General features: G+C 40.8%; 1 protein-coding gene across 1 annotated transcript; it reads right to left on the bottom strand.

Moving 5' to 3' along the window:
• Positions 1-335: 335 nt before the first annotated feature.
• On the bottom strand, positions 336-15,170 carry LOC116364338 (complement C1q tumor necrosis factor-related protein 1-like). Its single transcript, XM_031817486.1, has 4 exons — positions 14,678-15,170; positions 11,442-11,651; positions 2,364-2,615; positions 336-1,572 (listed from the first exon to the last, which is right to left on the bottom strand). The coding sequence occupies exons 2-4, from the start codon at positions 11,638-11,640 to the stop codon at positions 1,277-1,279; spliced, it is 747 nt and encodes a 248-aa protein (XP_031673346.1). The 5' UTR covers positions 11,641-11,651; positions 14,678-15,170; the 3' UTR covers positions 336-1,276.
• Positions 15,171-15,934: the final 764 nt, after the last annotated feature.

Here is a 15,934-nt window from a genome sequence, read left to right as displayed (position 1 = left end):
CAGGGTTTGACCTTTAACCTCTAGGTGAAAGATAGAATGCAACCTGCTCAACTGACAATGGGGGAGTAATGGTTCTAGAAGGTCTGGTTTAGAATGGGCTTCTAGTTTGAATGGGTTTTTACAAATGATTGTTTGGTTTATATTGTTCTGATACAGTCGGTGTTGTATTGATACAATGGAATTCAGTACTTTCAGGGTTTGGTGGTATCGGGTTAGGGTAAGCCCAGCCTGGATGCAGAACTTTTTCAAACTGCATTCAGCAACAGTAGCGTATTGTGTTCAGGACGTGACAACAACAACAGTTCAGCTAAAGCAAAGACCAACTGGCACCCAGACTAGTGATAAAACGTTTTAGGTAACAAAATCTATACAAATATTTACATGTTACAAGCTGCTCTGCAGCTTAAAGTAAATCTCTATAAAAACACATAACACTGAGTTATCAATATATATATCAATACAATCTTGCATTACTTACTCAACAATCTCTATATATTCATTTCATATGGCTGGCATTATCTCCTTTTTCACTTTTAAAGCCTTGAGGTCACCTTAGCAACAGTTCAATACAGGGTCCATTCAAGTCTAGTCCCAAAACCACCCTATGAGCAAAAGACATTGAAAAGAAGTTGAAAATGTATTTTTGGTCAAAACAATATGTTGAAAAGACGTTGAAAAGGTTAAAAAGTTCTGTAATTTCAACCAATTTTTCTCACTGGGACACTACACAACACTACAACACTACACAACACTGCCCACAATCCTCCCCATTCAAAGTACCTGAGAGGAATACATCGTGAGGCAGAGGAAACGTGTGCGCAGGTCATTTGTATCATTGGCTGCTTTAGGAGCAATGGAAGTACAAACAAAATCCAACCCAGAGTTTCCATTTGGTGAGCACTGAAAGCACCAAAAAGGAACAATCAAAATCAACCCAGAGTTTCCATTTGGTGAGCACTGAAAGCACCAAAAAGGAACAATCAAAATCAACCCAGAGTTTCCATTTGGTGAGAACTGAAGGCACTACAAAGGAACAACTAAAATTTCCATTTGGTGAGCACTGAAGGCACTGCAAATGGACAACCAAAATCAAACCAGATTACATTTGAATTTGGTGAGCACTGAAGGCAATATAGGCACAAGCAAAATCAAAAATCCAACACTGGCGCAAGTTCCCCCTCTCTCTTCTTTCCTCCTTCTTCATCACTGAACTTTAGGCATGATAAAACGACCAAAATCCAACCCAGAGTTTCCTCCCCCTCCCCCTCCACTCTGATCACTGGACACTAGGCGCCACCAGGTATCCATTAAAGGTAATATAGACGTCCACGTCATCACTATAGACGGCGTTCTCCCTCTCCCTCTTGTAGAGCCTGACCCAGACCTCGTCGTTCAGCGCCAGGTCCATCATCACACTCTGACTCTGCATGATGGACCTCTCACTGGGCTGGGCGTACAGGATCACCTGCTCCTTATCGTTGTGCATCAGGTGGAGGTAGGTCTCCTTGAAGTTCCACGTGTGGATGTTCACGTTGAAGAAGTAGATACCTGGGACGAAGCAGTAGAATTTACCTTCAGAGAAAGGAGGAGAAAGTGATTGGTTAGTGTTAGAGTCAGGCGTTTTAATGCTGGGCTGGAACAAAAATACTGCAAAGAAGTGATTTTGAAGATGTTGATCCTGGGATGAAGCAGTAGAATTTACCTTGAGAGAAGAGAAAGTGTTAGAATCAGTTTTTTAAAATTATTATTAGTGCTGGGCTGGAACAAAAGCCTGCACCCTAGAGACATCGGAGTAGTAGTAGACGCACGGACGTAGAAGTATAATTTACCTTTGAACATGTGGGAAAAAGTGTGGGGGGCCTCCTGAGTGGGGCAGTGGTCTAAGGCACTGCATCACAGTGCTAGAGGCATCACTACAGATCCGGGTTCGATACCTGGCTGTGTTGCAGCCGGCCGCGACCGGGAGACCCATGAGACGCCACACAATTGACCCAGAGTTGTCCGGGTTAGGGGAGGGTTTTGCCGGCCGGGATGTACTTCTCCCATCGCGCTCTAGCGACTCCTGTGGCGGGCCGCACGCTGACTTCGGTTGCCAGGTGTACAGTTTTTCCTCCGACACATTGGTGCGGCGGGCTTCCGGGTTAAGCGAGCAGAGTGTCAAGAAGCAGTGCGGCTTGTCAGGGCAGTGTTTCGGTGGACACATGGCTCTCGACCTTCGCCTCTCCCGAGTCCGTACGGGAGTTGCAGCGATGGGACAAGACTGTAACTACCAAATGGATATCACGAAATTTGAAAGAAAAAGAGGTAAACAAATAAAGTTTAAAATAGTGTGTGTGTGTGTGTCCTTGTGGTTCTTCAATTACCTTTGAACATGTTGAAGTGCTCGTAGAGGTTGACGAACACCGTGTCAAACACCAGGGCCTGGTAGTAGTCTATACTGTGGAGGGATTTACGTCTCCCTACAGAGAAGGAGGAGTGCTGTGGCTTACAGGCATCTCCCGGGGAGCCCGCCTGGCCCTTAGTCCCTTGAGGACCCATGGGACCCCGGTAACCTTGGGGACCTTCTTTACCATTTTTCCCTGGCATGCCTTTATCTCCTCTGTCACCTTTATCACCTGGGGAGGGAAAGAGAAAGAACATATGTAGTCTAGATCTATCTGAGATAGCATGAGCAAGGAAATACCTCTCTTCTGGTGTGTGTGTGTGTGTGTGTGTGTGTGTGTGTGCTCCCTTATCCGAGGGCTTGGTGGATTTTCCACACCCATTGACCATATATGGACATCTCTGATGCTTTAACCACATGATCTAAACAGGCCCCCTCTTGTCCAGGTCCTGTTTAAATGATCATCCTCTAGATACAGTCGCCTCTTAGCACTCATCCGAGGTCAGTATTCTTCCTGATGTCTACATAGTGATGGTCAGGGTTAGGATATTGTAAACTGATCCTAGATCTGTAGATAAGCCTTCAAGCCATGATTACTATCAGTAGGACAAGAAGTTGAAAAGCATCTGGACATTGTGCTTTATGATAACCAATACCACTTTTAGAGAGTCATTTCTACATATATTTAGACTTAGTTAGCGACTCCATATACAGTTGCAAGAAAAAGTATGCGAACCCTTTGGAATGACCTGGATTCTACATAAATTGGTCAAGAAATGTGATTTGATCTTCCTCTAAGTCACAACAATAGACAGTGTGCTGAAACAAATAATACACAAATTATAGTGTTTGTCTTGTCTATATTGAATACATCATTTAAACATTCACAGTGTAGGTTGGGAAAAGTATGTGAAACCCTAAGCTAATGAGTTATCCAAAAACGAATTGGAGTCAGGACTCTGATAACCTGGAGTCCAATCAATGAGATGAGATTGGAGACGTTGGTTAGAGCTGCCCTGCAATATAAATGCTATTCATGCTATTCCCATGAAGCATTGCCTGATGTGAACCATGCCTCGAACAAAAGATCTCAGAGGACCTAAGATAAAGAATTGCTGACTTGCCTAAAGCTGGAAAGGGTTACAAAAGTATCTCTAAAAGCCTTGATGTTCATCAGTCCACGGTAAGGCAAATGATCTATTAATGGAGAAAGTTCAGCACTGTTGCTACTCTCCCTAGGAGTGGCCGTCCTGCAGGTTAAGAAGTATCCTAGAGTGTCAGCTAAAGACTTACAGAAATCTCTGGAACATGCGAACATCTCTGTTGACAAGTTTACGATATGTAAAACACTAAACAAGAATGGTGTTCATGGGAGGACACCACGGAAGAAGCCACTGCTGTCCAAAAAAAACATTGCTGCATGTCTGAAGTTTGCAAAAGAGCATCTGGATGTTCCACAGCACTACTGGCAAAATATTCTGTGGACAGATTAAACTAAAGTTGAGTTGTTTGGAAGGAAAGAACACACAACACTATGTGTGGAGAAAAAAAGGCACAGCACACCAATATAACCTCATCCCAACTGTAAAGTATGGTGGAGGGAGCATCATGGTTTGGGGCTGCTTTACTGCCTCAGGGTTTGGACAGCTTGCTATCATCGACGGAAAAAGGAATTCCCATCAAGACATTTTGCAGGAGAATGTAAGGCTATCTGTCCTCCAATTGAAGCTCAACAGAAGTTGGGTGATGCAACAGGACAACGACCCAAAAAACAGAAGTGGCTTCAACAGAAGAAAATACTCCTGGAATGGCCCAGTCAGAGCAAAAAAGTATTTAGTCAGCCACCAATTGTGCAAGTTCTCCCACTTAAAAAGATGAGAGAGGCCTGTAATTTTCATCATAGGTACACTTCAACTATGACAGACAAAATGAGGAAAAAAAATCCAGAAAATCACATTGTAGGATTTTTTATGAATTTATTTGCAAATTATGGTGGAAAATAAGTATTTGGTTAATAACAAAAGTTTATCTCAATACTTTGTTAAATACCATTTGTTGGCAATGACAGAGGTCAAACGTTTTCTGTAAGTCTTCACAAGGTTTTCACACACTGTTGCTGGTATTTTGGCCCATTCCTCCATGCAGATCTCCTCTAGAGCAGTGATGTTTTGGGGCTGTTGCTGGGCAACACAGACTTTCAACTCCCTCCAAAGATTTTCTATGTGGTTGAGATCTGGAGACTGGCTAGGCCACTCCAGGACCTTGAAATGCTTCTTACGAAGCCACTCCTTCGTTGCCCGGGCGGTGTGTTTGGGATCATTGTCATGCTGAAAGACCCAGCCACGTTTCATCTTCAATGCCCTTGCTGATGGAAGGAGGTTTTTACTCAAAATCTCACGATACATGGCCCCATTCATTCTTTCCTTTACACGGATCAGTCGTCCTGGTCCTTTTGCAGAAAAACAGCCCCAAAGCATGATGTTTCCACCCCCATGCTTCACAGTAGGTATGGTGTTCTTTGGATGCAACTCAGCATTCTTTGTCCTCCAAACACAACGAGTTGAGTTTATACCAAAAAGTTATATTTTGGTTTCATCTGACCATATGACATTCTCCCAATCTTCTTCTGGATCATCCAAATGCTCTCTAGCAAACTTCAGATGGGCCTGGACATGTACTGGCTTAAGCAGGGGGACACGTCTGGCACTGCAGGATTTGAGTCCCTGGCGGCGTGGTGTGTTACTGATGGTAGACTTTGTTACTTTGGTCCCAGCTCTCTGCAGGTCATTCACTAGGTCCCCCCGTGTGGTTCTGGGATTTTTGCTCACCGTTCTTGTGATCATTTTGACCCCACGGGGTGAGATCTTGCGTGGAGCCCCAGATCGAGGGAGATTATCAGTGGCTTTGTATGTCTTCCATTTCCTAATAATTGCTCCCACAGTTGATTTCTTCAAACCAAGCTGCTTACCTATTGCAGATTCAGTCTTCCCAGCCTGGTGCAGGTCTACAATTTTGTTTCTGGTGTCCTTTGACAGCTCTTTGGTCTTGACCATAGTGGAGTTTGAAGTGTGACTGTTTGAGGTTGTGGATCCCAAGAAACAAAGAGATCTTCTGTTGAATCTGACAATTAATCTTAATGGTTGTACAGTCGTCTCAAATAAAACATCGAAGGACCTCGGCGTTACTCTGGACCCTGATCTCTCTTTTGAAGAACATATCAAGACCATTTCAAGGACAGCTTTTTTCCATCTACGTAACATTGCAAAAATCAGAAACTTTCTGTCCAAAAATGATGCAGAAAAATGTATCCATGCTTTTGTCACTTCTAGGTTAGACTACTGCAATGCTCTATTTTCCGGCTACCCGGATAAAGCACTAAATACACTTCAGTTAGTGCTAAATACGGCTGCTAGAATCCTGACTAGAACCAAAAAATTTGATCATATTACTCCAGTGCTAGCCTCTCTACACTGGCTTCCTGTCAAAGCAAGGGCTGATTTCAAGGTTTTACTGCTAACCTACAAAGCATTACATGGGCTTGCTCCTACCTATCTCTCTGATTTGGTCCTGCCGTACATACCTACACGTACGCTACGGTCACAAGACGCAGGCCTCCTAATTGTCCCTAGAATTTCTAAGCAAACAGCTGGAGGCAGGGCCTTCTCCTATAGAGCTCCATTTTTATGGAACGGTCTGCCTACCCATGTCAGAGACGCAAACTCGGTCTCAACCTTTAAGTCTTTACTGAAGACTCATCTCTTCAGTGGGTCATATGATTGAGTGTAGTCTGGCCCAGGAGTGGGAAGGTGAACGGAAAGGCTCTGGAGCAACGAACCGCCCTTGCTGTCTCTGCCTGGCCGGTTCCCCTCTTTCCACTGGGATTCTCTGCCTCTAACCCATTACAGGGGCTGAGTCACTGGCTTGCTGGGGCTCTCTCATGCCGTCCCTGGAGGGGGTGCGTCACCTGAGTGGGTTGATTCACTGTTGTGGTCATCCTGTCTGGGTTGGCGCCCCCCCCTTGGGTTGTGCCGTGGCGGAGATCTTTGTGGGCTATACTCAGCCTTGTCTCAGGATGGTAAGTTGGTGGTTGAAGATATCCCTCTAGTGGTGTGGGGGCTGTGCTTTGGCAAAGTGGGTGGGGTTATATCCTTCCTGTTTGGCCCTGTCCGGGGGTGTCCTCGGATGGGGCCACAGTGTCTCCTGACCCCTCCTGTCTCAGCCTCCAGTATTTATGCTGCAGTAGTTTATGTGTCGGGGGGCTGGGGTCAGTTTGTTATATCTGGAGTACTTCTCCTGTCCTATTCGGTGTCCTGTGTGAATCTAAGTGTGCTCTAATTCTCTCCTTCTCTCTTTCTTTCTCTCTCTCGGAGGACCTGAGCCCTAGGACCATGCCCCAGGACTACCTGACATGATGACTCCTTGCTGTCCCCAGTCCACCTGGCCATGCTGCTGTTCCAGTTTCAACTGACCTGAGCCCTAGGACCATGCCCCAGGACTACCTGACATGATGACTCCTTGCTGTCCCCAGTCCACCTGGCCATGCTGCTGCTCCAGTTTCAACTTCCACCTGACTGTGCTGCTGCTCCAGTTTCAACTGTTCTGCCTTATTATTATTCGACCATGCTGGTCATTTATGAACATTTGAACATCTTGGCCATGTTCTGTTATAATCTCCACCCGGCACAGCCAGAAGAGGACTGGCCACCCCACATAGCCTGGTTCCTCTCTAGGTTTCTTCCTAGGTATTGGCCTTTCTAGGGAGTTTTTCCTAGCCACCGTGCTTCTACACCTGCATTGCTTGCTGTTTGGGGTTTTAGGCTGGGTTTCTGTACAGCACTTTGAGATATCAGCTGATGTACGAAGGGCTATATAAATAAATTTGATTTGATTTGGACAGGTGCCTTTTATACTGATAACAAGTTCAAACAGGTGCCATTAACACAGGTAACGAGTGGAGGACAGAGGAGCCTCTTAAAGAAGAAGTTACAGGTCTGTGAGAGCCAGAAATCTTGCTTGTTTGTAGGTGACCAAATACTTATTTTCCACCATAATTTGCAAATAAATTCATAAAAAATCCTACAATGTGATTTTCTGGATTTTTTTTCTCATTTTGTCTGTCATAGTTGAAGTGTACCTATGAAGAAAATTACAGGCCTCTCTCATCTTTTTAAGTGGGAGAACTTGCACAATTGGTGGCTGACTAAATACTTTTTTGCCCCACTGTATATAGTCTTTATATAATTAGTCTCTATATACATAGTCTTAATATAGTTAGTCCCTAAATATATAGTAAGTCTCTATATATAGTATTTATATAGTTAGTCTCTATATATATTGTCTTTATATAGTTAGTCTCTATATACATAGTCTTAATATAGTTAGTCCCTAAATATATAGTAAGTCTCTATATATAGTCTTTATATAGTTAGTCTCTATATATATAGTCTTTATATAGTTAGTCTCTATATATAGTTAGTCTCTGTATATATAGTCTTTATATAGCTAGTCTCTCTCTATATATAGTCTTTATATAGTTAGTCTCTATACATATCATTAGTCTCTATGTATATAGTCGTTATATAGCTAGTCTCTCTATATATATAGTCTTTATATAGTTTGTCTCTAAATATATAGTAAGTCTCTCTCTCTCTCTATATATATATAGTCTTTATAGTTAGTCTCTATATATAGTCTTTATATAGTTTGTCTCTATATATATTGTCTTTATATAGATAGTCTCTCTCTATATATATATAGTCTTTATAGTTAGTCTCTATATATATAGTCTTTATAGTTAGTCTCTATATATATAGTCTTTATAGTTAGTCTCTATATATAGTCTTTATATAGTTAGTCTCTATATATAGTTAGTCTCTGTATATATAGTCTTTATATAGCTAGTCTCTCTCTATATATATAGTCTTTATATAGTTAGTCTCTATACATATCATTAGTCTCTATGTATATAGTCGTTATATAGCTAGTCTCTCTATATATATAGTCTTTATACAGTTTGTCTCTAAATATATAGTAAGTCTCTCTCTCTCTCTATATATATATAGTCTTTATATAGTTCATCTCTATATATGTCTTAAAATAGTTAGTCTCTCTATATATAGTTAGTCTCTCTCTCTATATATATATATAGTCTTTATAGTTAGTCTCTATATATATTGTCTTTATATAGATAGTCTCTCTCTCTATATATATAGTCTTTATAGTTAGTCTCTATATATATAGTCTTTATAGTTAGTCTCTATATATATAGTCTTTATAGTTAGTCTCTATATATATAGTCTTTATAGTTAGTCTCTATATATAGTCTTTATATAGTTAGTCTCTCTATATTTAGTCTTTATATAGCTAGAGTCTATATTTATAGTCTTTATATAGTTAGTCTCTACATAAACAGTTAGTATCTTTATATATAGTCTTTATATAGCTAGTCTCTATATATATATATATAGTCTTTATATAGTTAGTCTCTACATAAACAGTTAGTCTCTTTATACATAGTCTTTATATAGCTAGTCTCTGTATATATTGTCGTTATATAGTTAGTCTCTATATATACAGTTAGTATCTCTATATATAGTATTTATGTAGTTAGTCTCAATATATATAGTCTTTATATAGTTAGTCTCAATATATATAGTCTTTATATAGTTAGTCTCCATATATACAGTTAGTCTCTCTATATATAGTCTTTATATAGTTAGTCTCTATATATAGTCTTCATATAGCTAGTCTCTATATATATAGTCTTTATATAGTTAGTCTCTATATATAGTCTTCATATAGCTAGTCTCTATATATATAGTCTTTATATAGTTAGTCTCTATATATAGTCTTCATATAGCTAGTCTCTATATATATTGTCTTTATATAGTTAGTCTCTATATATAGTCTTTATATAGTTAGTCTCTATATATATAGTCTTTATGTAGTTAGTCTCTCTATATAGTCTTTATGTAGTTAGTCTCTATATATATAGTCTTTATGTAGTTAGTCTCTCTATATAGTCTTTATGTAGTTAGTCTCTCTATATAGTCTTTATATAGTTAGTCTCTATATATATAGTCTTTATGTAGTTAGTCTCTCTATATAGTCTTTATATAGTTAGTCTCTATATATATAGTCTTTATATAGTTAGCCTATATATATTGTCTTTATGTAGTTAGTCTCTATATATATAGTCTATATATATAGTCTTTATATAGTTAGTCTCTATATATATAGTCTTTATATAGTTAGCCTATATATATTGTCTTTATATAGTTAGTCTCTATATATATAGTCTATATATATAGTCTTTATATAGTTAGTCTCTCTATATAGTCTTTATGTAGTTAGTCTCTATATATATAGTCTTTATGTAGTTAGTCTCTATATATATAGTCTTTATGTAGTTAGTCTCTCTATATAGTCTTTATGTAGTTAGTCTCTATATATATAGTCTTTATGTAGTTAGTCTCTCTATATAGTCTTTATGTAGTTAGTCTCTCTATATAGTCTTTATATAGTTAGTCTCTATATATATAGTCTTTATGTAGTTAGTCTCTCTATATAGTCTTTATATAGTTAGTCTCTATATATATAGTCTTTATGTAGTTAGTCTCTATATATATTGTCTTTATATAGATAGTCTCTCTCTATATATATAGTCTTTATACAGCTAGTCTCTATATATATTGTCTTTATATAGTTAGTCTCTATATATATTGTCTTTATATAGTTCGTCTCTCTATATATAGTCTTTATGTAGTTAGTCTCTCTATATAGTCTTTATATAGTTAGTCTCTATATATATAGTCTTTATGTAGTTAGTCTCTCTATATAGTCTTTATATAGTTAGTCTCTATATATATAGTCTTTATGTAGTTAGTCTCTCTATATAGTCTTTATATAGTTAGTCTCTATATATATAGTCTTTATATAGTTAGCCTATATATATTGTCTTTATGTAGTTAGTCTCTATATATATAGTCTATATATATAGTCTTTATATAGTTAGTCTCTCTATATATAGTCTTTATATAGTTAGTCTCTATATATATAGTCTTTATATAGTTAGTCTCTATATATAGTCTTTATATAGTTAGTCTCTATATATATTGTCTTTACGTAGTTAGTCTCTATATATTGTCTTTATATAGTTAGTCTCTATATATATAGTCTTTATATAGTTAGTCTCTATATATATATATATATATAGTTAGTCTCTATATATATATAGTCTTTGTATAGTTAGCTAGTGCCTCTTTTCTAACCAAACTGGGTTGTTGCAGTGTATTAATATCAAGCCTCTCACACACCACTGCTTGATTATATGAGGCTGTGTGGGTGTGTATTTATCTGTGTGTGTGTTTTCAGCCACATCATCAGGTTCAGTGCCAGGTGAATACTGCCTTCTGGGAGCCTTCCACCCTCCCTCCCTCCCACCGTCCCTCCCATCGCCCCTCCCTTCCTCACTCACTCTAAACAATGATTTCAATGAATCTAGAGTTTTTTTCAGATTGTGTGTATGTGCATGTCCATGTGTGTGCCACGCTTCTAAGTGAGAGAAACGTAACTACCTGTTGTTTTTGGGATAGGGTCAGGGGTCAGCTAAACCTGACATGGAATCTCTATCACAGAACACAGATTAAACCATAACCACACACACACCAGATGAAACAATACATGACATGTCTCCTGGACTATTTTAGAGGAATAAGGCTTAGAAATTGAACACAAGGTCTTTATCTCTTTGGAGAGTGTGTCTGTGTGTGTGTCTGTGGTGTGTGTGTGTTCGGTTTGATTCCCTGTGTCTTCTGTGTGTGTTATTTTGTTCTTTAAGAACGCTGGCCTGGCTGATTACTGATCCTGCCAAGTGTCTTCTTTTCAATAAGCTGTTACATCCTTATAAAGGCTAGTTTTGGAGGACTGGCCTGGGAAACGTCGCTCTAAGGCAATGCCTCTATCTCATCTTGTCTGTCGGGATGTTTCTTTGTACTGTACCTTTGAGGTTGGTCATCTAAGATACTGATAATGTGTGTGTGTGTGTGTTGTCCCTTACCTTTGAGTATGGTCATGTTGATGTAGGTGTGGACCTCTGGCGTGGCAGCGGCGTGGTGGGCAGGGTGTGCAGCAGAGGATTCTGGGGGCTGCAGGGGGTCGCAGCATCGTCTGCATAGTCTTGGGGGAGGTCTGGAGGGGGAGGGGATGGACGAGGCCAGGGGGAGGAGCAATAGGACGGACAGACACACCCCCAACATGATGACCACACCTGAGGGAGAGAGAGATAGGGAGAGCGAGAGGGGGGAGAGATAGAGAGAGAAAGGGAGGGAGGGAAATAGGGCGGGAGGGAGAGAGAGAGCGAGAGAGAGAGAGAGCGAGATGTGGGGAGAGAGAAGGTAAGGTAATGAGTGAGACCAGGGACAGCTGGATGTGTTGGTATTGGCTCATGTACGGGCCATGATCACTTCTCTTTGGTGTGTGTGGGTGTGTGTGTGTCACTCAACCTACCTGCTCATGCTCACACCTGCTGTATTAAACATGAAGACATTACCACCGTATTACCACATCCACTCATGACCAAACAACCATATGAAAACATTAACATTGACTGCCAGCCATGTCCATATGAGCTCACGGTTGGACACACACTTCCAGTGTCTCTACAAGACATCTGTTAGTGGGACAGGTCACCAAGCCCAGTATACATCACTCTCTCTCTCTCTCTCTCTCTCTAATTTGATTCTGGCATCAGGCCTGGGTTGACACACTAGAGGTCCTAGACAGCCAATCACTTTGTGTGTTACATCATTGGTCAGGGACGTAGAGTGAGGAGAGAGAGGGAGCAGGGTTGGTGGAAAGAGAAGGGGGAAGGGAGAGAGTGAGAGAGTCACAGAGAGAGAAAGAGAGAAGAGAAAGAGCTTTGCAATCTAGGGAGACTTTTCACATCACAGTAAATGCTGTTCAAGACTATTCCATCAGTCCAGTGATGGAACTGGGTTATAGTTCCTTCTAGGTCCTAAACTATGGAACTGGGTTATAGTTCCTTCTAGGTCCTAAACTATGGAACTGGGTTATAGTTCCTTCTAGGTCCTAAACTATGGAACTGGGTTATAGTTCCTTCTAGGTCCTAAACTATGAAACTGGGTTATAGTTCCTTCTAGGTCCTAAACTATGGAACTGTGTATTTAGTCACATTTGACTGGGTCAAAACATATTTCCCAAGGTTTCAGCTGGATCATGTTACAAAAAGGTTCCTTCTAGATGAGACGCAGCTTTCCATAACCCTAAATACTTGAGTCTTTGTGCATTTAACTTCTAATCTGATCAAATAAAAAGGTTCACAAGCATTTTTCCAGTACCAGTGATTTCCTTGGCTTTAACTGAAGCAGGTTACATTTCTTTAATTCCCTGAATTGCAGCAGTAATCGAGACTGAAGCTTATAGGAGAAAGTATTGGCCATGTAAGAGAGTTATGGGTTCTAATAGAAAACTCAGCCCACATTAGAGTTGTCCGTATCTGGCCAAGATGCAAAGTCAGAAGCCTTGCTTAGCTCTACAATTTATCTTCTTAAAATCTGATTTGAAACCTAACCCAAACCTTAACCACACTGCTAACCTGCTCCCATACCTTTTTACGACAATCTAGACTTTGCAGCTTGGCCATCTAGTGAGAACATCAGAGGCAGGCTAAGTTTTCTCACTTCCCTGGTGTCTGAATGATCTGGTCACATCAGGAGGTATCAGTTAGACATGGACACTAAGTAGCATCACAAACCGTTACCTGAATAAACCTGGTACTTCCTGCTTGAGGAGAGGAGAGGTGAGAAACCCATTTGGATTTCACTACTGACATTTACGACCAGTTTGAGTCCACAGTATTTAGAGAAGGGTTTGGCTCGGGGGTTGAGAGAGACACATGTTGAGAGTTTAGAGTTGGACAACACTGTAGAGGATGGATTGGAGGGAGGGAGGGAGAGAATGGATGAGTGTTTATGTGTGTAGGGGAGTATGTGTGCATGCAAGCATGTGCATTTACTGTATGTGTGTGCGTGCGCGCGTCTGTGTGCAAGCACTGTGTGTGCGTGTGTGTGTGTGTGTGTGTGTGTGCGTGTGCGTGCGTGCCGTGTGTGTATGTGTGTGTGTGTGTGTGCTTGTGTGTGTGTGTGTGAATCAGAGCGACAGAGCGATAGGGCCAAAGAGGAAATCCCTGGTGTTTTACACAACTCCTGGAATGTTAACATTCTTTAAAAAAGACGGATCAATGGTGAGAATGATGGATGGATGAAAGGATGATGAGAAGGGAGGAAGCTTTAGTTTCCCTCTGTGGGAAGTTATGAGAGAACCTACGTTTTACAGTCTGATCATTCCCTGCTGGGCACGACGGCGTGCCAATATTGATAAACAGTAACACTAGTACCAAAATAACAGTTACTGTTTATCAATATTGGCACGCCATCTTCCTCACAATTTTATTTTACATTATTAGAAACCGAGAGAGAAAATGAGTCCAGGTGATTGAGACTGTCAGTCATTGAAGAACCCAATAGTTCAAGATCTCATTATCCACCACACATTTTTTTTAAACTGTTTTTGCAAAACATTGGCGGGGCCCCTACTTTGTTGTTGTTGGAATCGCAGATTGCACTTTTAAATGTCTTTGGCATCTGTCATCATACTTTAAAGTAATCAGTTATAACTTAATACGCTATAGGCCAGTAGCTTGGCTACAGCCTACAGCTATAGTTCAGCCAGGTTCAAAAGACAACTAATAATATACATATATATTCTATACATCAAATGCAAATGTACCATGTTGTATGCAAATATTTGTATAGCCTACTGAATATGTTGTTCGTATGCGCATGACAATGTTATTCTGTCAACATTATAGAATTGACCCAGAGAGAGAAAACACGCCTGAAGTACCCGGTAGTCTTTCTGTCAGAATGGATTCATTCTAGCAGCCACGTCCACAGCCGCACAGCATACATTTATGTGGAACACATCCTCACACAGAGCTTAAGAAAATAATGACTTGTAGCAACGTGCATCTTCGAAAATATTCTTCTCGTTTCCATTCAGGCGCAAATGCACAGAACACTGCTGAATTGGCTTCTGTTGAGAGTCATTTATTTCCAACGGGGGGAAAAATACATTCAATGGGGAAGCAAGCGGCAAAAAAAACGTGTTCTGCACCCGCGTGCATTCATGGCAACAATTAGTTGACTTGTCAGCAATAGATATAACAATGTGTCATTATACAGTTTCCATTTGACACGGTCCTGATTCACTTACCTTGAGTTCCTCCTAGCGATGCTCGCGAATGTATTGAGGATCAGCTGTGCGCGAGGAAAATGGTGTAACCGGGTAAGAAACTTTACTCAGCCTCTCTCTCTCCTAAACACGCTGTAGATCGCTTGCTTTCCCCCTCCCCGTCTTCTCTCCCTCCTCGCTGATTATAACTCATCCTCCCTTTCTCTCCTCTCTTGATGACTCCCTCCATCCCTCCACCCCTCCCCGAAGTACACATCCATTACTAAGACAAGTCTGCAGCGTACTACTCTCTGTCAGAATGGTTCAGCTGTACACAAAACCTCCACCAGAGCTAATTTATCATCTTCTTTATCACGCGTTCTTCTCTTTCTTCTTCGTCCCTGTCTGCCAAGTAGATGCTTGGAGTCTATGCGTTCGTGTTTCTGTGCCAGTTAAAACATTTCCCTCTTTAACTCGGGGCTCCCGAGCGGTCTGAGGCACTGCATCTCAGTGCTAGAGGAGTCAGCACAGACACCCTGGTTCTCTCTCTCTCTCTCTCTCTCTCTCTCTCTCTCAACTCTCTCTCTCTCTGTCTCTCTGTCTCTCTCTCTCTCTCTCTCTCTCTCTGTGTAGGTACATCTGTGTGGTTGAACTGTCAGACCAGCTTTGCTCTGGTATGTTGTATTGGGCTTCTTCTCCACATCTGTGAAGCCACAACACTGATGAAGACAGATGTTGTCAAGTGGGGGATGTAGATTAGCAAGATGTTGGATTTGGAAACTGGTCAGGAGTGTGTGTGGGGGACGAGTTAAACGACAAGGAGAGAGATATTACAGAGTAGAGATGGAGAGAAGGAGACCTGTACTGTAATATTTACACAATGAACCACACACGCACGCAATCAGAAGCTCCCACCACAGAGTAGTTACAGCCAATCAGAAGCACCTTGTCCCACCACAGAGTAGTTACAGGCAATCAGAAGCACCTTTTCCCACCACAGAGTAGTTACAGGCAATCAGAAGCACCTTTTCCCACCACAGAGTACTTACAGCCAATCAGAAGCACCTTGTCCCACCACAGAGTAGTTACAGCCAATCAGAAGCACCATGTCCCTCACAGAGTAGTTACAGCCAATCAGAAGCACCATGTCCCTCACAGAGTAGTTACAGCCAATCAGAAGCACCATGTTCCACCACAGAGTAGTTACAACCAATCAGTGACCTTATATTAAAAGACAGAAAAGGCAGATTATATACATCATGGAAGACTGAAATATAACAAAACTGTTTCACATAGAAA

The sequence above is a fragment of the Oncorhynchus kisutch genome, unplaced genomic scaffold (assembly GCF_002021735.2).
Source record: "Oncorhynchus kisutch isolate 150728-3 unplaced genomic scaffold, Okis_V2 scaffold1047, whole genome shotgun sequence".
NCBI classification, from domain to species: domain Eukaryota; kingdom Metazoa; phylum Chordata; class Actinopteri; order Salmoniformes; family Salmonidae; genus Oncorhynchus; species Oncorhynchus kisutch.
Note: the sequence above shows the minus strand (reverse complement) of the source record. Positions and strands in the feature narration are given on the sequence as shown.

Excerpts from the sequence above, each read along its gene's own strand:
- LOC116364338 (XM_031817486.1), bottom strand. The coding sequence starts at position 11,640 with ATGTTGGGGGTGTGTCTGTCCGTCCTATTGCTCCTCCCCCTGGCCTCG. Across the intron at positions 2,616-11,441 it reads CAACATGACCATACTCAAAG|GTGATAAAGGTGACAGAGGA; the intron begins GTAAGGGACAAC and ends TTCCCTCCCCAG. Across the intron at positions 1,573-2,363 it reads GCACTTCAACATGTTCAAAG|GTAAATTCTACTGCTTCGTC; the intron begins GTAATTGAAGAA and ends CTTTCTCTGAAG.